This window comes from Macaca nemestrina, chromosome 6, assembly GCF_043159975.1.
Source record: "Macaca nemestrina isolate mMacNem1 chromosome 6, mMacNem.hap1, whole genome shotgun sequence".
Classification (NCBI taxonomy): Eukaryota; Metazoa; Chordata; class Mammalia; order Primates; family Cercopithecidae; genus Macaca; species Macaca nemestrina.
The window spans coordinates 142,090,413-142,115,486 of NC_092130.1; the positions used below are offsets into that span (position 1 = coordinate 142,090,413).

The 25,074-nt window shown below is 34.6% G+C and overlaps 1 protein-coding gene across 6 annotated transcripts in view; it reads left to right on the top strand.

Moving 5' to 3' along the window:
* Window positions 1-25,074, top strand: part of LOC105473107 (RPTOR independent companion of MTOR complex 2) — a 129,059-nt gene that overhangs the window by 50,082 nt on the left and 53,903 nt on the right. For all 6 annotated transcript variants that reach the window (XM_011726740.2, XM_011726741.2, XM_011726742.3 and 3 more), the window contains 3 exons: window positions 14,604-14,668; window positions 15,544-15,675; window positions 21,462-21,525. In XM_011726740.2, the coding sequence (XP_011725042.1) occupies window positions 14,604-14,668; window positions 15,544-15,675; window positions 21,462-21,525 (261 nt within the window). The remainder of the gene's footprint in view (window positions 1-14,603; window positions 14,669-15,543; window positions 15,676-21,461; window positions 21,526-25,074) is intronic.

The window sequence follows — 25,074 nt, forward strand, 5'->3', positions numbered from 1 at the left end:
TTAGTATATCAAATATAAATTGTTTTTGATGAAAGAATTATTTTATGTTTTAACCCTTTGCTACTCAAAATATCCACAGTTCATCGGTATTGGTATCGCCTTGAAGCTTGTTTGAAAATGTGCTATTTTAGCCCCACCCCAGACCTACTAAATCAGGATCTGCAGTTCAATAAAAAGTCTCAAGCAAACGTATGGGTACATTCAAGTTTGAGCTGCACTGTTTTAATCCTTCCAAATATTCTTTAAGTAATTGAACTGTGACTTGGATTTGATTTTTATTTCATAGAAATAGAAGGGGATGAGAATATAGTCACTGTGTAATACAATTTTTTTATGTAGTATAGTGCAATAAATATAGGTTGAGTTTTTTTCTATAGCTAGGGAAGCGAGCACATAGGCATTTATTTTTCATTAGTGAAGTTTTAAAATATTCTGGCTCTTTTTTAATATATAAGAGATGAGAAAATGATTTTGTATGAGGGATGAGAAAGTCATTTTTAAAAAAAAACTTTTAAAAACATTGAATAGGTACTGGAGAATGGGCTTTCAGAAATATGTTTCTGTATTTTGTAGTGTGAGTGAATGTAATGAAAATCTTCAAACATCTTTCTTCAACATGGTGGTGAGATAATGTCACATCTTTAAGACTCCAACATTGTTCCAAGGTTGCAAAATGCATCTTCTAGTTTCATTGTCTTTTATTAAATTTTACAATTTTATTTCACCAATCTTCACTTAATTCAAATAAGCCTCACTTGCTTAGTTTTAACCATTAAAAACAATTATAATAGAGGTCTGTGTCCTGTTTGCAGTTATGATTGCTGTTATAACCAAGTTTGGACACCTTGATATATAGTTCCACATCTCTTGCCAATTAGGATTCTGAAAGTTGGGGATGGAGGTGAAAATGGCAGTAATTCCTGTTATTTTACTTTGTTACCAGCATGGGCCCTACAGCAATCTTAAAAATCTAGAATAGTGTTGCCTAATAGAAATATGATGTGAGCCACATATGTAATTTTAAATTTCCTAGTAGCCATACTAAAACAGTAAAAAGAAACATGACATTAATTTTTAATATTTTTATTAAGCCAGTATATCTAAAACATTATCATTTGATGTAATTAGTATAAAACATTATTAAATGTTATTTTGCTGTTTTTTCATACTAAAATTTTGAAAGCAAGTTTATAAGACTAGCCACATTTCCAGTGCTCGTAGCCACTTGCGACTAGTAGCTAGTAACCACATTGGACAGTGAAGATACACAGCTTTTTGGAACAGGAGTGGCTTAAAAGCCTTCATTTCTAGGAATCTGTTGAACACCTCTTATTCTCCCTTCTCATTTATTTCTGTCTGGGTCCCAGGTTCTCTTGCATGAGGATTAGTTTCCCTTTTTTCTTTATTCTTCTCTCTCCAGTTTCCTTGTTTTCTGTCGGTCTAAATTTCCCCCACAGTATTTCACTAAGTTATTCACTCCACCTCCTCTCTCTTTCTTGATTTGTGCTCCCCCACTCTCTTCTGCCTTTACTCCTTCTCATCCCTTCTCTACTTCTTCCTTTTTCCCCTCTTCATCTTCTCACTCTTCTTTCTTCACCCTTCCTTGTCACCTTTCTCGTCCTCCATCTTTTCTCAGTCCCTTTGCCCCCTTTTCTGTTCCCCCCTCCTTCCTTTTCTCTGTTGTACCACTGTAGAGTGTGCAGTGATACATCTCTGTAATGAAGGCTCTAAACTTTTGTACTTTTTATAGTCTTGTTTGTTTTTTGTTTTACCATATCCTTTAAAAAATGATTTTCATATATCCCTCTGGCCTTGGTGCAAGCTTTGCAGCAGCCCCTTTCTTTGCTATGTTGCTATGATTTTAAAATCCTGATAGCCAAACTTATTAGAATTTGTCTATTCTAAGAGTGAGTACGCCCTGAGTCACGATCTTAGGGGCTGTCCTCTGAATAGAGTCCATGAACTTTGGACTTGATAAAATCTGTTTTGACTGCTTAGTGATGTGCTGGGAAAAGCATGAGCTTTAGATCAAACAGATGGAGACTTGAAGCACAACTGTGATTAACTGTCAGGGCAATCTTAGGCAGATTTCTTTACTCAGAGGTAATCTTGCTTTCTGTAGAGGCAAGGTCTCAGTCTAGTGCCTGGCACATAATATGTGCTCTGTAATAGGCGGTGCCTTGATTCAACCTCATGTTTGGTTTTTGTGTTTTTTTGTTCTTTTTGTCACCTCTCTAGTTTTTTAGCTGACTATAAGGTGTTGAGTCTGCTTAATAGTTTGAGTTGTCAATTGGTAAACTATTACTGTAAATCAGGGTTCTTCAGTGCCGGCATTACTAACAAATTGAGCTAGATTATTATTTGTTTTGAGAAGCTGCTGTGTGTATTTTAGGGTGTTCAGCATTGTCCCTGGCCTCTACCTACTAGATGCCAGTAGCACCCCCGCCCCAAACCAGTTGTGACAAGCAGAAATGTCTCCAGATATTGCCAAATGTTCCCTGGGAGACAAAATTGCCCCCCATTAAGGACCATTTCTGTAAATAAATTGTGTGTAGATTTTATTATAAAATTTATTCAAATATGCAGCACAAAACAAACACTGAATTTAATTGTACTGTGTCTTGAATTCCATTTGTTAGAGACCTAAGTATATAAATATTTAGGTAACTAGTATTCCTATAAAACCTGTAAATTCATTCATTTGCTTATTGAGTAAAATTTAGGAATTCTCAGAAATTTCTAAGAATAGCTCTATAGAATAAGAAAATAAGAAAAATAATTATGATACCAGGACTAGTGGAGTTTTTTTGCCACCCTCTTCTGTGTTTCCATTTAGTTGATAGATATGCCTACTAAATTTTATCTGTTTTATTATTTATTGTAGGTTGCTCTGTTATTAAACCGAGTTTCTCAAACACAAAAAAAACATAATGTTTATTTTTCCACCCTCATATCCCTCTCTACTCCAAAGTGTGTCACATAATATGTGTTTAATTAATGGTATTAGATTGGGAAGATGATGCATTTTAAATATGAGTTTTTGTTTTTACTGGCATTTGTTTTGTTATTAAGTGTAAGCCTGTTAGGATTAATTTATCTTACTAGAACAGTGACATTAAAATGTTGTATAGGGTGAACTTCAGCTTCAAAACTAAACCTCCTTTTAAGGTATAAAGAAAGGGAGCTAGTGATGTGATCCTTTAACCATGTGAATGTCACACACCCATGCTTGCCTTCTGACATCATCTCACTGGATAAAGTAATGTGTATAACAGACTGCTGATGAATATAATCTTAGTATTCTATTTTTAAAACTGACAACATGCTCATAATCTAAAGACCTGCTTTTTAAAGATGAAAATATTTCAACTCTTTCATATCTTAAAAGTTCTCTTTTCCTATACTTAATCTCATATATTTACATTAAAAGAAGCTTTAAAGGAATATTTATTTTGTTCTGCTTTTTAAAAACTTTTAAGGTATAAGCTGAGTATAAAAAAATTAAAATGGTACAGAAGAATATATGATAAAAAGTGAAACTCTTCCCTTTCATACCCTTCCCACCCACCTCCCTGTTCTGACAGAAATACCACTCTCCAGCGGTAACCACTAGAAAATATTTATCCTTTTCTGGTATAATTATAAATATAAATGTGTGTGTGTATTTTCTTGGGAATTGTGATATTTAAATGAGCTAAACAAAATGAAGAGTTTACTATTGTGCTCAGTTTATTTGCCATTTATTATACAGTTATACATCATTTATTTACCATTATTACCCAGGATATATTCAAGGAATGTATCATTAGGTGATTTCATCGTTTTGTGAACATCATAGAGTGTACTTACACAATCATTGATGGTGTAGTGTACTACATGTCCAGGCTATATGATATAGTCTGTTGCTCTTAGGCTATGAATCTGTAAAGCATATTACTGTACTGAATATTGTAGGCAGTTGTAACACAATGGTAAGTGTCTAAACATAGAAAAGATACAGTAAAAATATAGTATTATAATCTTATGGTACCACAGTCGTACATGTGATCCATCATTGACTGAAAAGTCGTTATGCAGTGCATGACTGTAGATGTATATGCAAAAAGGTATTTTTTAAATGAGAATGTGATATATGTGTATATAAATGTGTATGTGTATATATATCTGTGTATGTATACGTATATTGACTTGCAGTTTGCTGCTTTCCACATCCCGATATATCGTAGGATGCTTTCCTTTTCTATACATATCAATCTACTTTTTTTTGTAGCTGTGTGTGTGTGTGTTTATGTCTAAATTGCCATGTGAAAGACTGCCATGGAATTCTAATATGTGAGATAACGTTTTTTAAAATTAGGGTTGTTATTTCTTTTGCTTATTTGGAAGAGCTATTTAACCTTCAAAGTAATACAAGTAAAACGGGAGTAGCATTTAGAACTACCTAGTTTTAACTAGTCATTACATTTTTTAAAACATGATCATTTTAATAAACAGACAAATTTTTAATACTTGGAGATAATTTACGGTTCTGTTGTAATCTTTGTCAGAATATAATTGTTTATAGCCCTTTTTGAATATTTTAGTATTTGTGTAAGAAAGTCATATAGATTTATTGTAACAAATAACAGATTGATTAACTGAGGATGGACGTGGATTTTAGTAGGCAAACCAGTGACATTATCAAAATCTTTAACCCATCTTAAAATAAGATTTGTATAATAGTATTTGTTTTGCTTGTATAAAAATGTTAAGTTTAACATGTTATACTCATAAAATAATTGTGAACTTAAGATACTGAATGTTTAACTTGATTATAAGTAACAAATTCAGCAAACCTAATTCATCTTATCTAAAATATAAAGAAGTTACTTGTGTACATAATTAGGAATATCAAATGTTGGATCCTAATTTCAGGCAAGACAACCCAGGGGTTGAGACACTGTCAGTTACATGCTGCCACTCTACTTTTCATTCCTATTTTCTTTCAGGTTGTCTTCGTTCTCAGGTAAACACTTTCCATGGGACTAAGATAAGATACATCATCCTTAATACTTCTAGTCTTGAAAAGCAGAGAGTACGCTCTCTTAACATCTTTGTATATGAACTCTGATGTTATTTGGTCATGTTTAGCTAGGCGTTGTGACCGATAGCCAATTAAAAAAATGTATGGATGGCATGGGGAGTCCCAAACCCAATGAAAAGTGTGGTGTCTAATAATTTAGCATTTTATGTGACTGTTAATGCTAATTCTTACATTTTGTAATGTCTTTAACAATTTCTAAACATAGTCAACGATTTGTTCATAATATATAATAACAAGCCTATGAAATAGGGTAGACCGAATTACATTTTAATGACTTACATTAATATAGGAGATAGGATGTCACCAGTAATAGCTAAAATAGTAGTGACAAAACTGCTGCCTAATGGTTGAAGATTAATTAGCAACTCGATTATTAGTGGAGGCTTCACAGGATGCCCATGTTTTAACTCACTCTGTGTTCTTCTGTTTCTTCTTGTGTCTTTCATAGTATATTAGTCCATTCTCACACTGCTGTGAAGAACTGCCCGAGACTGGGTAATTAAAGGAAAGATGTTTAATTGACTCACAGTTCCACAAGGCTGGGGAGACCTAAGGAAACTTATAATCATGGTGCAAAGGGAAGCAAACGTGTCCTTCTTCACATGGTGGCAGGAGAGATAATGAGTTCTGAGTGAAGGGGGAAGGAAGTTCCTTATAAAACCACTGATAGTGAGTTCTCTCAGAGGACTTTTTAAGGGGAAGTCCCTTATAAAAGCAGTGATAGTGAGTTCTCTCAGATCTCATGAGAACTCACTCACTATCATGAGAACAGCATGGAGGAAATGACCACATGATTCAAGTATTTTCACCTGGTTCCACCCTTGACACATGAGGATTATTACAATTCAAGGTGAAATTTGGGTGGGAACACAGAGCCAAACCTTTTAATTCTTCCCTGGCCCCTCCAAAGTCTCATGTCCTCACATTTCAAAACACAAATATGCCCTTTCAACAGTTTCCCAAAGTCTTAACTCATTCCAGCATTAACCCAAAAGTCCAAGTCCAAAGTTTCATTGGAGACAAGGCAAGTCCCTTCTGCCTATGAATCTGTTAAATCAAAAGCAAGTTAGTTACATCCTAGATACAGTGAGGGTACAGGCATTGGGTAAATACTCCCATTCCAAAGGGGAGAAATTGGCCGAAACGAAAGAACTACTACAGGCCCCCTGCAAGTGCAAAACTCAATAGGGCAGTCATTAAACCTTCAAGTTCCGAAATGTTCTCCTTTGACTCCATGTCTCACATCCAGGTCACGCTGATGTAAGAAGTGAGCTCCCACAGCGTTGGGCAGCTCTGCCTCTGTCGCTTTGCAGGATACAGCACCCCCTTCTGTCTGCTTTCATGGGCTGGAATTGAGTGCCTGTGGCTTTTCCAGGTGCACAGTGCAAGCTGTCGGTAGATCTCCCATTCTGGGATCTGGAGAATAGTGGCCCTCTTCTCACAGCTCTACTAGGCAGTACCCCAGTGTGGACTCTGTGTGGGAGCTCCAACCCCATATTTCCCTTCCGCAGTGTCCTAGCAGAGGTTCTCCATGAGGGCTCCACCCCTGCAGCACACTTCTGTGTGGACATCCATGCATTTTCATACACCATCTGAAATCTAGACGGAGGTTCCCAAACCTCAGTTCCTAACTTCTGTGCACCCATGGGCCCAACACCATGTGTAAATCGCCAAGGCTTGGGGCTTGCACCATCTGAAGCAAGTGCCTGAGCTCTATGTTGCCCCTTTTAGCTGCAGCTGGGATACAGGGCACTAAAGACTACACAAAGCAGCAAGTCCCTGGGCCCTGACCAGGAAACCACTTTTTCCCCCTAGGCCTCTGGGTCTGTGATGGGAGGGGCTGCCATGAGGATCTCTGACATGCCTTGGAGACATTTTCCCTGTTGTCTTGGTAACTAACATTCAGATCCTTGTTACTTGTGCAAATTTCTGTGGCCAGCTTGAATTTCTCCTCAGAAAATGGAGGAGAAATTTTTCTTTTCTGTTGCATCATCAGGCTGCAAAGTTTTCAAACTTTTATGCTTTGCTTCACTTTTAAACATAAGTTCCAATTCCAAATTGTATCTTTGTGAATATATAAAACTGAATGCTTTATAGAGCAACCAAGTTACCTCCTGAATGCTTTGCTGCTTAGAATTTTTTTCCGCCAGATATCCTAAATCATTTCTTTCAAGTTCAAAGTTCCCAGATCTCTAGTGCAGGGGCAAAATGCTGTCAGTCTCTTTGTTAAAGCATAGCAAGAATCACCTTTATTCCACTTCCCAACAAGTTCATCATCTCCATCTCAGACCATCTTAGCCTGGACTTCATTGTTCATATCACTATCAGCAATTTGATCAAAGCCATTCAACAAGTCTCTAGGAAGTTCCTAACTTTCCCACATTTTCCTGTCTTCTGAGCCCTCTAAACTATTCCAGTCTCTGTCTGTTACCCAGTTCCAAAGTCACTTCCACATGTCGTGTATGTTTACAGCAGTGCCCCACTCTCTGTGGTACCAGTTTACTGTGTTAGTCTGTTCTCAGTACTATAAAGAACTGCCCGAGATTGGATAATTTATAAAGGAAAGAGGTTAAATTGACTTACAGTTCTGCATGGCTGGGGAGACCTCAGGGAACTTACAATCATGGTGGAAGGGGAATCAAACACATCCTTCTTCACATGGCAGTAGGAGGGAAAAATGAGTGCCAAGCAAAGGGGGAAGCCCTTTATAAAACCAGCAGATAGCGTGAGAACTCACTGTCAGATGAGATTGGGTGTGTTCAGGGTGATATGGTCATAGACGGAACTCATTATCATGTGAACAGCATGGTGGAAACCGCCCCCATGATTCAGTTATCTCCACCTGGTCCTGCCCTTGACACGTGAGGATTATTAGAATTCAAGGTGAGATTTTGGTGGGGACACAGAGCCAAACCATATCACATACAGAAAAAGCTAAAGAGATTAATGTTTACCTTAGGGTTTGGTTATGTAAATTAGGAGATAACTAGTAAAGTAGTCATCACAAGAAATTTGTATCAAAGTCATTCTTATAATATTTTGAGATCTATATGTGAACTCTTAGTGATTAACAGTAAAAGTATATTTCTTTGATAATCCAAAATTTAGAATTCTATTACTATCTTCTTTCTTATTCCCAATATATATGTGAATTTAGTTACACATAGAAAGTTTAATCACTGCTTGGGATAATTCTGATTCAAAAGGTTTTTCATTTAAGACTGATTAAAGCCCTCTTATACAATCCTGGAAACAACCTGAAAGCATTTAACCATTGTTGAATTCCATTTACTATCTCTGGAAAATAGGCACTAATTAATAACAAATATACTGTGTTTCTGCCATAATTGTTCTTTTTAGTTATTTATGATTTTCCAGTTTCCAGCTGATTCAGCATCTTTCTCAAAAATTTTTCTTGCAATTGAAATGCATCAACATTAATAATCAGAAAATGATACACCTCTATACACTTTTTAAATTGTGCATGTTTGTTTTTTAAGATTATAATACCTTCGAATTTTGTTTAACTTTTTCACTAAAACTGCTAACTCTAGGAAATGTTAAGTGGTAAATGGTCATATATTTTTCTGGTCTGAGAAGGTAGATAATTTGAAAATTAGGCCGAGCACGGTGGCTCAAGCATGTAATCCCAGCACTTTGGGAGGCCGAGACGGGCGGATCACGACGTCAGGAGATCGAGACCATCCTGGCTAACACGGTGAAACCCCGTCTCTACTAAAAAATACAAAAAACTAGCCGGGCGAGGTGGCGGGCGCCGAGTAGTCCCAGCTACTCGGGAGGCTGAGGCAGGAGAAAGGCGTAAACCCGGGAGGCGGAGCTCGCAGTGAGCTGAGATCCGGCCACTGCACTCCAGCCCGGGCGACAGAGCGAGACTCCGTCTCAAAAAAAAAAAAAAAAGAAAAGAAAATTGTGTTCTCTGAATCTATAGTTTTCTACAAGGTTGGCAAGTATGAGAAACATAATGCAGGAAATGAGAGTCAAGTACACACTTACGGGAAAAAACAACCCTTTAAAGGACAAGACTTTGTATATTGGTAGAATTTTACAACCTTTCATTTTATTAACATTCACTGTTCCTGTAGCAGAAGAATGGAAATACTGCCTTTTTAAGCAGTTGAGTTGATATGTGTAAATTATAATTTAAGAAAGTGACATTTTTTCCCAGTTTAAAAGCACAATATTTTGTATGTTGATATAAACAAATTCTAACTTTAATTTTTCTATATTATTTATATTTGGATATTCCCAAGGATGAAGTAATCATAGCTAGTGACCATAGTTTTCTTTCTTATTCATGTATGGTACCACATAGTGATAATGCTAGTATTCTGAAATATGTGAGAAATCTTTAAAAATAATTATTTATTTTAAGTAGTGAAAGTGCAGTTGTTTATGTTTTCATTCTTTGAAATGGGCAGTTTTTTAATGGTATATTTTTAGTTAGCAGTTCTGGAGAAAACAATAGTTAAATTTTCTTATTTGTTTTATGTATATATATATAGCCAGGGTGCAGTTCTCCAGACTCTTGATGCCACATTTGAGGCTGGAGAAATGAAATAAGATGGTAATATTCAGTTGTTTTTTTACTTCCCCTCATCCCCAACCCTGTGTAAATAATTTCAATATAGAATTGTAGTAATGTTTTTCACAGTGGGCTCTGGCCTCACGCTGGTTTGATCTGATTTCCAGCTTTACCACTTAATTACCTTTGTGGCCTTAGGAAGTCATATTAACCTCTCTAAGCCTCAGTTGTTTTCATGTACAGAAATACTACTAGGGTTGAGAAGATTAACAGTCAATAATTGTTACTTCTGTGTATATTCATCAATACTATATATAAAACTGTTCCTACATGGTGTGATACATGTTTAATTGTGAACATTTATAAAATACACAAAAATGCAGAGGAGAATAAATTATCTGTGATTCTGCTTTCTTTTTTGTTGTTAAATTTTAATGTATACACTTTTTTGGTGTTAAATTTTATGGTGTTAAATTTTAATGTAAAATTTGGTGTTAAATTTTAATGTATACACTTTTTTTTAAAGTGTGTCTTTAAGAAATGTATCTTACGGAATCTTTTCCCTACTTAGCAATAGATTATGCATATTTTTTCTTATATATTATTTTGATAGCCTCATAAAGTTCCTCCTTTACAAACATTTTATTTCGGTTTCTTTAATGTTGTAAATAATGTCATAAGCATCTTGTACTTGAACCTACTTTATATTAATAAAATAATTTAAAATACATAAATCTCCAAAAGTGGATCTTGATCTTAGTGCATCTTTCCAATTTAGTTTATAAGATATTTTCAGTTTTCAATCCCATTACCAATATATAATAATATTTAAAATAATATTTTGCAATATATCTAAAAATATTATAGTAATATACAATATTTTAAACTATTTTTTGAAATATTTACAATAAAATAATGTTATACAATAATATTTAAAACAATATTTTGCCATTTTTGTGAGTTTTAAGTAGAACTTTGCAATTCATTTGAGTTGGGTTTTAGGATAAATGAATATATGTCATATTTATTTGTCAATTATATTTCTTCAGTAAAATCCTTGTACATTTTCTTTGCCTGTCCTTCTTTGCGGTCCTGAGAAGTCTTTCCTCAATTCGTTTCAATATAAGGATCTGTATTAGTTTGCTAGGTGAAGATGGAATGCTATGAGCTGAATTGTGTCTCGTCAAAATTTGTGTTTTGAATTTCTAACCTCCAATACCTCAGAATGTGACTGTATTTGGAGATAGGGCCTTTGAAAAAGGTAATTAAGGAAAAATGCGGTCATATGGGTGGGTGGGCCTAATCCAGTATAACCTCTTAAAAAAGTGTAGATTAGGAGACAGACATACACATAGGAAGATACAGAAAATAGTCATATGTAAGGCAAGGAGAGAGACTTTGAAAAAAACAACCCTGCCAACACCTTGATCTTAGACTTCTGGCCTCCAGAGTTATGAAGAAGTAAATTTCTGTTGTTTAAGCCACCCAGTCTGTGATATATGTTATAGTAGCCCTAGCAAACTACATACAGTGCCTTAACCTTTTTCTTACTGTACTTGTTGTAAATATTTTTTACTAACACATTATGTCACTTTTAATTTTAGGTATATGGTTGGTTTTTTAGAGGTATAGAAGTTTTATCTCAAAACTTAGAAATTTTTATGTTATTGTTTTAAATATGTATGTATAAAATGCATTCTTTTAAATTTTTAACTACTTGCAATACTGTACAAGACAGTAAAAACAAAAGAAAAACATTATTTATACTCTTTGAAAGTCTGAAGCCTCTTTGTTCGTCATATCAAAATTTTAAGGAATACCAGTATTGTAATAGCAGTGTTGCAATATCTGATAGCAGCTATTCTGGTCCTGTCTCCTATCCTATTGTATTTGGGACCTCCTCCCCTCCCCTTTTTTCCTGTAAAGAAAAAATTGGACAGGAAATTTTTATAGTTATCCTACCAACAGGGTAGTAAACTTCTATGATCAACTTTTTCTTAGGGTCCATTCTTCTCATAGATGTGATGTGATATGTTGATCACTTTAGTTGCTTTATACTGTATGGTTACAGTGTTTATAACTTCATACTGAGAAAGAATATTATTAGCACTTTGGAGACCCTTCTTGGTCTTCAGTGTTAAGTACATGATTTATCTTCTCTTTAATCCATTTCAGTTAGCCCCAATAAATCAATTAAGGACATTAGACATAACTTTTAGGTAAAAGTCAATTCTCCAAACTCATACCTAGATTAAACAGGCATATATTCATCCAGGTGGGATCCATATAGCTAGTATTAGACCACCGCTCTCAATGAAAACTAGGAAAACCTGTTTGAAGGCAGCAGGCAGCTGCTCGGGCAATAATAAGTGCAGATGCCAACCTTTCAGAAAAGGGAGAATCTTGTACAAGTAAGCTGCTTCAACAACTTTTTCCCAGGGGAGACTTGCTGATGTTAAGTGTGGGCAGGAAACAGGATTCAGGCGTTAGGCCCAGGAATACTGTTGCTGAAAGACAAAGAAAACAGCACAGAGGTTTTGGTGGAGTCCTAGGTGCATCAAGCTTGAGGAGATTCTCCCCTCAATTCAGTTGTTTAATCCTGGGGCTACCTGGGATGAGAAACTTAAAACCTAAGTGGAAAATCTTTGAAAATCAGGAATGGAGTTTGCAAAACAAAAATTAAATTTTTCATCTGCCTTGTACGAGGTTTCTTAACAATAGGCTTTCAGTTGAAACTTCAGGTGGCAAGCAGAAAGCAGAGGTAGGCCTGGTCTTACCAGGACAACCCCCTAATGTGGACTCAACACCATCTAGTGGCTTAACAGAAAGAAGGCTGAACCTTCTGTGGAGACAGATAACACCATCAAATCTTTGCAAGTTTTTAGATACAATCAAAGACTGAGGAGCCACCAAAGGACAGGATTACGTGACTGAAAGGGAAAACAGCTAATAACGGATCCAGAGATGATCCACATCATTCAGGTGTATTAGATGAAACCTACTTTCAGTAACAACTATGTCATGAACATAGAGGATGTATGGAAGAAATTGATGTGAAATGAAGAATTTCATTAGCACATTGGAATGACTAAAAAGATTAAATGGAAATTCAAGAAGAGAATAATACAGTATCTAAATTTAAAAACTCATTAGATACATGTAATAGAAGATTAGACACATCAGAAAACAGGTTATAGAAAATATTCAGCTGAAGCATTGAGATAAAAGAAAACGGAAAAAAACAAAAGAGGATTTACAGATTTGTGATACACATGAAAAGATCTGGCATACATTTAATTGAATTACCAGAAGGAGAGTTTGGACAGAAGTAGTTTTGAAAATACATTGTATAGAATTTTTCAAAACTGCAGAAATAGATCAGCCCAGAGATTTAGGAAGTTTTGTTTACCCTAAGCAGAATAGCTACAAAGGAAACCACACCTAGAAACATTGTAATAAGATTGCTGGAAACCAAAGCTAAGGAAAGATGTCTTTATAAAATAGAGTCTGAGAGGCTGGGCGCTGTGACTCATGCCCATAATCCCAGCACTTTGGGAGACCAAGGCAGGCGGATCACTTGAGGTCGGGAGTTCGAGACCAGACTGACCAACATGGAGAAACCCTGTCTCTACTAATAATACAAAATTAGCCAGGCTTGGTGGCATGTCTGTAATCCCAGCTACTAGGGAGGCTGAGGCAGGAGAATCGCGTGAACGAGGGAGAGGGAGGTTGTGGTAGCCGAAGGGTGCGGTGAGCCGAGATTGCGCCATTGCACTCCAGTCTGGGCAACAAGAGCGAAACTCCGTCTTAAAAAAAAAGGAGTCTGAGAGGCCCAGTGCGGTGGCTCATGCCTGTAGTCCCAGCTCTTTGGGAAGCTTAGGCAGGCAGGTCACCTAAGGTCAGGAGTTCGAGACCAGCCTGGCCAACATGGCGAAACTCCGTCTGTACTAAAAATACAAAAATTAGCTGGGCGTGGTGGCGGACACCTGTAATCCCAGCTACTCCGAAGGCTGAGGTAGGAGAATCGCTTGAACCTGGGAGGCAGAGCTTGCAGTGAGCTCATATCGCGCCACTGCACTCCAGCTTGGGTGACGGAGTGAGACTCCGTCTCAAAAAAAAAAAAAAAAAGAGTCTGAGAAATAAATGACATTCAAAAGAGTCAGCAATGACTCTGATGGCAGACTTCACAACTGAAACAATGGAAGCCATCTTGAAACTGTTGGAGGAAAATAGCAGCTAACCTAAAATTCTAAATATCCAGCAAAATATTCTTCAAACTTGAATGTAAAAAAAAAAAAAAATCATTTCCAGAGAAATAAAAAACAAGAAAATCATTACCAGCAACCTGGTCTAAAATTAAATCAAAACACTAACAAAACAAGTCAACAGCAACAACAGAGTTTTTCAGGTAGAAGGAAGATATCCCATTAAGGAACCATTAAAATGATGAATAATAAAAAGGGCAAATATATGAATAAATATAAATTGATATTGACTGTTCAATTGATAAATACTGTTCAAAAACAGTAATACAGTATAGTTTTTAAAAGATAGAAAAAACAATTGTAAAGTGAAATGTGAGGGGAGAAAGTAAAATTAAAGTGTGAGATTCTGGCATTATTGAGGACATTGTGAAGTGATACTTTTTGTTAGATGAGTCAACAATGCATGTTGTAATCTTAGTAGTAGCCACTAAAAGAACCATTTTTAAAACAGTAAATTATTGAGAAGGAAAATGGAATAATAGAAAACAAATGAGTTTAAAAGGCAGGAAAGATAAAAGATTAAAGAAACTTAAAACTGGCAGAGCAAATGAGAAATAGTAAGATGATATAAATAAAGCTGCCTATTTGAACAGTAGAATCATAGTTTTCAAAATATTCCATAAAAATACCTTATTTTGCAGTGTAAACATATAATGTATATAAATATGTAAAAATATACAACACATACATACTTGTTTTGTTTTTCTGACAGCTTCTTTGTGATATTGGCCACAGTGAAGAAAAACTGGGCTTTAACTATGAGGATATCATAATTTGGTAAGTGTAGTTCATTTCCCTCTCCCATCCCTTCCAGATTTTAGTAATTTTAATTTTAGTAATTTTAAACTAGAAATAGAATAATACAGCACCTCATATTTGATTTCATAGAAACAGTTGCTTGAACATTAGAAAAATTTAAGAGCTACAGTAGTTTTATTTTTGTGAGTCTTTGTGATATTTTCTAATTACTAAATATGGGGAACCAAAGTGAATGTTCAAAAATACCTGGACTTCTATAATTTAAACTTTTAAATTAAATCTGAAATTTGCAGACTAAATTTCTCATATTATTCCCAGGAACAAGAGGAACCTATAACTCTAGGTCTTACCTAAGAGAAAGTGGTGCTTACAACAGACTTGATTTGCCCATGCACACTAGTAGAGGCATGTTATATGGTTTTATAACTATCTTTTAGGTACTCTTAGGAATTAAAATTGATATAAAAGGTCTGTGCCTGCTATTGGTGTAAATTATTTTTATCATTGATTTAAACCAATGATTTTTGGGAGAGGTATGGAACAGGTAGCCAGAGAGAGGATATTTGATTGTAGAGACACAAATGGTATAGCTTGAAAAAGTTGTATTTAATTTTCCATTGTTTATATAAAATAAAGAACAGAAGGTAAGAACTCAGTAACATTTTCTTGATTGGCAAGAATGTACTAAGGAGGCACAGATTTAAAAAAGCAACACTAAGTGAAATTGTATGGGTTGGAGTGAATAATTTTTATATATGTAGAATGCTCTTAGATAGAATTCCGTTCATGACTAGAATTTTTGCATATTTTGGCTGAGGAATAATTTGGTAATATAATTTTGTGTGTATTTGAAACCGTGCAGCAAAACTTCTATTTTGTTTGTTTTCATACAGTTTGCGGTTAGCTTTATTAAATGAAGCAAAAGAAGTGCGAGCAGCAGGGCTACGAGCGCTTCGATATCTCATCCAAGACTCCAGTATTCTCCAGAAGGTGCTAAAATTGAAAGTGGACTATTTAATAGCTAGGTAAATTTCCTAGAGTTGTTTATATGTTTTTGAAATTTTGTGTTGAGTTTTTAGCACGTCTGCCATAAAGTGTACAGATTTTTACTCTAGTATAACCTTGATGCGTTTTGCATACACACACACACACACACCCCCCAAGTAACAAGATTTAGATCATTTTCAGCATCCCAGTAAAGCTCTGTTATACACTGCAATCAGTTGTAAACATTATTCTAAATTTTCCCATTGCACACTAGTTTTTCCTCTTCTTGAGCATTGTGTTGGACGTATACAGTAATTACTCTTTTTTTCTCATTATTATCTTTGAGATTCATCTATGTTTTTTTGTTTTGTTTTTGTTTTTGTTTTTTCTTGCTGTGTAACATTTCATTTTATAAATAGACCACAATTTATTCCATTCTGTTGAAGCTTTTCTGGGTTGTTTTCAGTGTTTGACTATGGAATAAAGTTGCCCTGAATATTCTTGTAGAAGGCTGCAAGAATATTCTTATAGAAGAAGAAATGCACTCATTTCTCTTATGTATATGTAGAACTAGAATTTCTGGGTTATATGATACGTGTATGTTTAGCTTTAGTAGATATTGCTGAAGAGTTTGCTAAATGATTGCACTGATTATACGTCTACTATTATGTATAGGAGTTTCAGTCTCCCCGTATCCTCATCAACACTTGATATTTTCAGTTTTTGGTTATATCGTTTCTTGTGTGGTTTTCATTGTGGGGTCTCATTGTGGTTTTAACTTGTGTTCCCTGATGAGTGATGATGTTAAGCACTTTTCATTTGCTGGTTGAAAGTTTGGGTATCCTATCTTTTACTCATTTGTAAATTGGATTATCTTTCTTGTTATGTAGGAATTCTTGATATCTTCTGGATATGAGTCTTTACAGATGTATGTATTGAAAATGTCTTCTTTCAGTTCGCCTTGCCTTTGCTTTGCCTCTGCCTTGCCTCTTCACTCTTTTAATGGGTCTTTGATGAACAAAAGTTCATAATTAGTGAAATCCAGAATGCTTTTTGGTCTATTTGGAAGAGATCTATGTTTTCTTTTAAAGGTTTTATTCCTTTATACGTGTTTAAGTCTTTGAACCATCTTACTTGATTTGATCTCATTTGATGGTTGTGTAAGGTATGAGATAGATGGCGAGTCATGATTCATTTTTATCTTTGTGAATATCCAATAAAATTAGCACCTTTTATTGAAAACATTTTCATTTCACGTCTAGATTTGTGTCACCTTTTGTTGTAAATCAGGTAGTTCAGTAGCAATCTATTGTTGGGTTCTCTATCCTCTTTAGTTGGTATATTTGTCCTTGCACCGGTTTCTCAACTGTTTTAACTACTGCAGTTCTATAATATGTCTTGATACCTGTTAATGTGAGTCTAATTTTGTTTCTTCAAGACTATTTTGACTAATCTGGGTTCTGCATTTTCACATAAGTTTTAGAATAAGATAGTCCATATCCACACAACTTGCTGGGATTTTAGTAGGGATTGCATTAATGCTGTAGATCAATTTGGGGTAAATTTACATCTTATTATTGAATTTTCTAAACTTTTATTTATTGGAGACTTTGATTTCTGTCAACAGTATTTAGTAGTGTGTGTTTGTTTTTTGCAGAGGTCCTGAACATATTTATTCAGTTTATTCTAAGATATTTTTATGATAGTATTAATGTAATTTAAAACTTATTCTTTTCTGTTTTTGTTACTAATATACAAAAAAATTGAGGGGAGATATTGACCTCTTATTTAGCAATCTTGCCAAATTCACTTTTCAGTTCTGGTTGTTTTTAGATTACTTTGGATTTTCTATATGTATAAGCATTAATTATAGATGATGTCCATTTTATATCTTCCTTTCCAATCTTTATCTTTTTCTTACCTTACAACATGAGTTAGAATATTGCACTGAATAGGAATGATACTAATGGACAAGTTTGTTTTGATCTTGAACTCAGGTGAAGAGCATTCAGTATTTCACCATTATTTATACTTTCTATAAGCTATTACTAGATTTTCTTTATATTCCTAGTTTGCATTCTTTAAATAAACACCACTATTTGTGATATATTGCCCTTTTCATATATAACTTAATATCCTTTGCTAATATTTTATAGATGTTTGCACCTATGTTCATGAGAGGTATTGACCTTTATTTTTCCATTCATCTGAAGTCTGTCTGGTTTTAGTATTGGGAGTATGTATGTTTGTTTTATAAAACAACTAGGGAAATGTGGCCTTGTTTTCATTTTACTTGGAAAATATATGTAAGATATGTTTGTTTGTTTGTTTTGTCCTACATGATTATAATTCATTAATGGATCTCTCTGGCTGGGTTTTCTTTTTCAGCCTGTTATAAAATTATATAGACTCAATTATTTTTCACCTACATAGTACTTTCTGACTTTTCTTTTTCTTGTTTCAGATTTTGAAGCTTTGTTGTTACTTCATGTTTAGAAGTGCTAAATCTTCATGTTGGGCTTAATCCTTTTATAATTATAAAATAACCCTCTTTATTCCTAGTAATACTTCTTTTATGAGTGTTCCTGTAATCTAATAATACATTACCACCTTTCTTTTGCCTAGTGTTTGCATGGTATACCTTTTACCATCCTTTTACTTTCTTTTTTGGTTTTTACATTTAAGTGTCTCCCCTGTAAATATCATATCGTTTTTTTTTTTTTTAATATCTGATTTGACCAACTTTGTCTTCTTACTGGAGTATTTAGACTATTTATGTCTAGTGGTTTATTATGTGCATGATTTATGGACTTTGTCTAATGTAATTATTTGTGTGTATTTATGAGTTTGTTGTCTCATTACTAGCTTCCTAATACTTGAATTTGTTTGCTATGTGCATGATTTATGGACTTTGTCTAATGTAATTATTTGTGTGTATTTGAGTTTGTTGTCTCATTACTAGCTTCCTAATACTTGAATTTGTTTGCTATCTTGGTATTTCTATTCTATTTGTCACGTATATTCTTTGTTCTTGTATTTCTCATTTTTTTGCTTCATTTGAAATAACAGTTTTTTTCCTCTTTTAGTGTCTTGGCTATGAAGTCTTTCCTTCTTTTTAGTAGTTATCCTAGAGATTGGAACATAGATCCTTGATATATTTAGTTCTGCTAGTCATCTTTTGTCTGTAAATCCCTCTATTTTGCCTTCATGTTCAAAGGCTGTTTTCATTACCACTTATTTATTTTTTAGTGCTTCGGTTATTGTCTTCTGGATTTCTTTTTCTACTTAATTTCTTTTCTTTTCTCTTTTTTTTTTAATAACAGTTGAACAATAAGTAGCTTCTCTTTCTTGTTATGTAGGAATTCTTGACGTCTTTGAGATTCTTTCAGATGTATCTTTTTACCTCTGGCTGCTTTAAAGATTTTTTTTTTTACTCTGTTGTATATTCTGCCCTATTGACTGGTACTCCATCTATACACATGTTGGATCTTTTTACTGTCCCACGTTTCTGATGCCGTTACTGTATTTTTCAACCTTTTGTTGTGGTTAATCTTTGTATTTCAGTGTGCTTACTTTTCTACTTACCTGTTTATTAAAAACCTTTCATCCTGCTAGTACATGACTGATGAATTCTTAATTTCAGTTATTATTTTATTTATTTTAGGGTTTTTTTCCCCCGTTTGTTTGAGATGGAGTCTTGCTCTGTCGCCTAGGCTGGCGTGCAGTGGCGCTGATCTCAGCTCATTGCAACCTCCCTCTTCTGGGTTCAAGTGATTCTCCTGCCTCAGCCTCCCGAGTAGCTGGGACTACCGGTGCGCACCACCACGCCTGGCTAATTTTTTTCTATTTTAGTAGAGACAGGGTTGCACTGTGTTGCCCAGGCTGATCTCGAACTCCTGAGCTCCAGCAGTCCACCCGCCTCGCCCTCCCAAAGTGCTAGGATCACAGGCCTGAGCCACCGTGCCTGGCCTATTTTAGTTTTATTTAAAGATTTCAGGTCTCTGCTTTATTTCTTCATCTTTTCTTCTATTTTCTTTAGCATATTAACCACGGTTATTTTGAAGTCCCCTCTGACAACTCCAATATGTGAATCACCTGTATTCTATTTGTAGTGCCATTTTCTTTTCTTAGTTTTTGGTTCTTGGCCCTTTGTTTTAAACCATGCCTCATATTGTCTGATAGAATGGTGAACATCGGTATTCAAAATTGTTGGGGCTGGGCTTGGTGGCTCATGCCTGTAATCCCAGCATTTTGGGAGGCCAAGGCGGGGCAGATCACTTGAGGCCAGGAGTTCGAGACCAGCCTGGCCAACGTGTGACGAAACCCCGACTCTATTAAGAAAACAAAAATTAGCCAGGCACGGTGGCACGCGCCTGTAATCCCGGCTACTTAGGAGGCCGAGGCACCAGCTCTGTCTCAAAAACAAAAAATCCAAACAAAAAAAAAATAATTATTGTCTCAGGATCATGTTATTTGCATTTTAAGAGAATTAAGTTTTGTTCTAGAATGTTGGCTTATTACACTGATTCTGTTAAAGTTTGGTTTTAGATTTGCCTTTGCTCCTAGAAGTGGCTATTTAGGATCTCAGAGTGGATATATTGAGCAGAATCTTTTCACCTTAACCAGTCTTTAACCCTAACCTATTTCTTAGAGTATTGTGTTTCTGCTGAAATCTATACTCTGTTCCTTTGTTTCTTAGAGTGTAATTCTGCTTTTGCACAATGTAGATGTTGACAAGTGTTTTAGAGAGCACTGCATGCAGATTTTAGCTCATTTTCTTCTGTTTTCTTCTCTCAGGGATTTTACCCCTCAAGTCCCAGCTACTTTGGCTGCCCTGATGTTAAACCTCTGTCTTTTCAGGACAGCCTGATTTCTGCTTTCTGTTAGAACTCTGCCCATGAGGCCAGGGATTGACATTGATAAATGCACCCAGGGAACAAATGTGGTTGAATGTGGAGCTCCCTGTGCTTCTTTTTTCAGAGATTATTCTTCATTGCCCTTTTAACAGTTGTTTTATACTGTAAAGTATTTGGTTTTTTTTTTTAAACCTTTATGGTTGTTTTTGGCAAGACAGTCAGAACCTCCCATCTCTGTCATGACCAGGAATGGAATTCTAAGTCCATTTGTATTTTAATAGAATTGCCTTAGATTAATTGTATTCAGATAGAAGAAATGCTTTTTGAATCGCAGACTATCTATATATAAAGCATTGATTAGAATAATGAACTGTCTAAATAAAAATGCTCCTACATAAACAAAAGACTTTCAAAATTGGATAATTTAACACATTTTACAAAGAAATGTCAGTTTGGTGGTATTTGTTTGGACATCAATATTTGAAGTGAATTCAGAATTCAAATTATATTTTGGTGAGATAGAATTTTTATGGATAGTGCCTAATTTAGTTTAAGCCCCGGTCAAAATTGCAATTAAATGAAAAGAGCCTTGAACTATTTTTCCTTTACAATTTTTATAAAATGTCTGAATTTTATCAGAGAAAAGTGAATTTTTTTTAGTAGACTTTTAATACTTTGTTTATTGTTCTTTCTCTATAAATAGATGTAGTCTTATCTTATAAATTACTTACTATACTGTTCTTTCCTGAGGTTTTAAAAGAAAAAATTGGTCTTTTAATTGACAGATATTTATCACTAGAGATGTATGCGTTAATTAAATAAATATATGTTGGTACTGAGAAATCATATACCAAAACTTTAATATACCATATTGACATGGTGAAAATGGGTTTCATCAAGCAGTATTATGATACAAAAAGTTGTTTAATAGAATTTTATCAATGATTAATATTTTGTGTATTGTTTAGGTGCATTGACATACAACAGAGCAACGAGGTAGAGAGGACACAAGCACTTCGATTAGTCAGAAAGGTATGCTCTATGTGTGAGATTAAAAGGCAAATTTATGGTTTTTATGTTAATATTTACATTTTTAGATTAGACTGTTTTATGAAATCTTGATTAAGATTAAAGACTAAACTTTTATTAAACATTTTTATTAAAGTTATATATTAAATAAATTCATTAAACTTTGAGGTAAACAAATATTTTGTGGAATTATTCTATGTGATTGCGTATAGCTAGAACAATATTTCTTATAAAATGTTTATTGTGAAGAATATTTCTTCCTTTAATAGACATGTAAATGTAGTTACCGCTTTGATAAGTTACTGAAGAAAGAGGATTACTTGCTCCCCATCCTAATTTTCTCTTTATTGCATACTTAGAGTTTATAGTATTAAATGGAAGTCACAAATAGTTAGAAGTTCATTGTTTTAAAGGTGAATTTGGATACAGTCTGTGGGCAGTTGCAATAAACAATTCAGGCCCTTATACAGGATAAAAGGTCACAGCCTAAACTCCACAAGAGTGGGTGTTAAGGACAATCCATAATGCTTCTCATGAGAGGCCTTCAGGGAATGCTTTGTTGTTTTACTTGATAACCCTAATGGTGGAAGAAGAAAGTGAACTGAGAGTAAATTTGGTTGGGACACAGCCTGAGTGAGACAAGTATCCCTCATATTTCATCTTAATGTTCATGAATCATGAAGTATATGTTCATTTGCATAAAAAATCTAAAAATATTTACCAGTTGAATTTTTTAGTTCTTTTTTCCCTCTTCCTATCTTTCAATTCCATACAGGTTCCAAAATGGTGTACTGTTCAGTTTCTGTGTTAGCTAGGGTTCCCTCTTTTTCACTTTTCTTACAATTGTCTACCTTTTGGTTAGTAATAGTACTCACAGGTGAACAAGTAAATAGATGAATTAAGTCTTAAAAGAAGTTTGAAATTCTACTAAGAATGATACTGGAGATAGATTAGGAGACTTGAACTGTTACACTAGGATTGTAATTTGACTTTTCAAATTCAGATTTTAAAAATGTATGGTTTTTATTTATACAATTCTTCCTTCTTCCATGACTGAGAATTCAGGATGAAACAAAATTTGTTTCTGAAGAACCTAGAACAATTTTTTCGTTATTTGGGTTATGTATGTCAGTATTTGTAATCTTAGGAACTAAAATATATATTAATATATTTAAAATAATAAACACATTAAATACAAACATAAATAACATTTTTATGAAAACCATATTTTATTTTATTTTTTCAATAATTTTTGGGGTACAGGTGGTTTTTGGTTACATGGAGACGTTTAGTGGTGATTGAGATTTTTGTGCCCCTGTCACCCAAGCAGTGTACACTGTACCCCATATGTAATCTTTTTATCCCTCACCTCCTCCCAAACTCCCCCCACCTCCAGTCCCCAAAGTTTGTTATATCATTCATATGCCTTTGCGTCCTCATAGTTTAGCTCCCACTTAGAAGCAGGGAACATACAATATTTGGTTTTCCATTCCTGAGTTAATTTGACTTAGCGTAATGGCCTCCGGCTCCATCCAAGTTGCTTCAAAAGACATTATTTCAATTGTTTATGGCTGAGTAATATTCCATAGTGTATAATACCACATTTTCTTTATCCACTCATTGGTTGATGGGCACTTTGGAATGACTATATTTTCCAAAAAATAATGAGAAGAGGGCTGTTGTTTCAGAGTTTTGCAACTCTCTTTAATTTTATCTTGATACACAAGTCATTTGGATTATCATATTTGCTTCTGCATTCAGTCTGTTTTAATAACACATGCGGTGGAGCCCCTGTAAAACTTTAGTACACACTTCTGAGAAGATCAGAGTGAAAGGGACAAATGATATTTTTGTATTGCTATGCAGAATCTCTGAAAATATCTTAAGGACCCTCAGAATTTCCTGGTCTACACTTTGAGCATCACCGCTGTAGAGACTGCTGTCAGAAGAGAAGACAATTTCAAATGGATTCAGACAATTAAATTCAATTTTGGATATTTTAGTAAATGTTTTACTTCAATTTTGTATTTTTGCAAAAGTTAAAATTTAAAGTAGCTCAGGTTTTAATTGCTCAAAAATAATTTAATAGCAGCATAACAAAAATATCATTTCATTTGGTTGTCTTCTGAGATGCAGAGTAGTTGACTCACATACCATTTGTGAATCCTAGAACAGGAAAATTGCTGATATTTGGTGGTGGAATATAGAATCAGAGGAAGAATTGTGGCACAGGACTTTTCCTTGGTTTACGCTAAAAGAATTAGAGTGAGAGCACATTTGCCAAACGAACAGTGGCCTCTATTGGCCAGAGAAGCTATAATTTCATTAGTGCTTTTAGCATCTGAGGCACCCTTTTTTTTTTTTTTTTTTTTTTTTTTAAAGTAAAACCTTGGCAGCTGTACTACAGGTTGAGTATTCCTTTTCCACAATGCTTGGGACCTGAAGTTATTTCGCATTTTGGATTTTTTTGGGTTTTGGAATAGTTGTGTGTATATGAGAAGATATCTTGTGAATGAGAAGACTTAAATCTAAACACAGAATTTATTTATGCTTCGTATACACCTTGTACACATATCCTGAAGTTAATTTTGTATAATTTTTTTTTTTTTTTTTTTTTTTGAGACGGGGTCTCGCTCTGTCGCCCAGGCTGGAGTGCAGTGGCGCCGTCTAGGCTCACTGCAGGCTCTACCTCCCGGGTTCACGCCATTATCCTGCCTCAGCCTCCCCAGTAGCTGGGACTACAGGCGCCCACCACCACACCCAGCTAATTTTTTTTTTTAATTTTTATTTTTAGTAGAGATGGGGTTTCACCATGTTAGCCAGGATGGTTTCAATCTCCCAACCTCGTGATCTGCCTGCCTCGGCCTCCCAAAGTGCTGGGATTATAGGTGTGAGCCACTACACCCAGCCAATTTTGTATAATATTTTTAAGAATTTTGTGCATGAAACAAAGTTTATGTACATTGAACCATCAGAAAGCAAAATTGTCAGATGCTGAATTTTCTACTTCTGGCTCCTGTCAGTGCTCAGAAAGTTTGTGATTTTGGAGCATTTTGGATTTTTGGATTAGGGATGCTGAACCTGCAGTAGAAATTAATGTTTAATATTATAATTACTGTATCACTGAATTTTTTTGTATGCATTCCCAAAAGTCTTAAAATTTGTAATAAAAGTATTAGTCTATTATATTTTAAAAGATAAGGAAAAACACTTTTTGCTTTAGGATAACTTACACTATGAATAATTAAGGAATTCTTATGTTACTTTTTCTTTTATTTTATTCATCTCATTCATTTGGAAATATTCTGTCTGCTTTTTTCTTTTCCATGTCTCTGATTTCCCCCTTCCAATGCAGGCAGCTCTTTTGTGGCTTTATTTCTCTCATTTTTAATGTAGTTTTTCCGCTAGTCAGTTGTTACTATTCTTTTCTTAATCTTATTGAAATTCTACTTGCCATCTACCTAATTTGAACTGTCTTTTTTTCATATATAATTTCTTTATTCATGTAATAAGGAATTAATACCACAAACGTTTTACATTTGAAAGAGATTC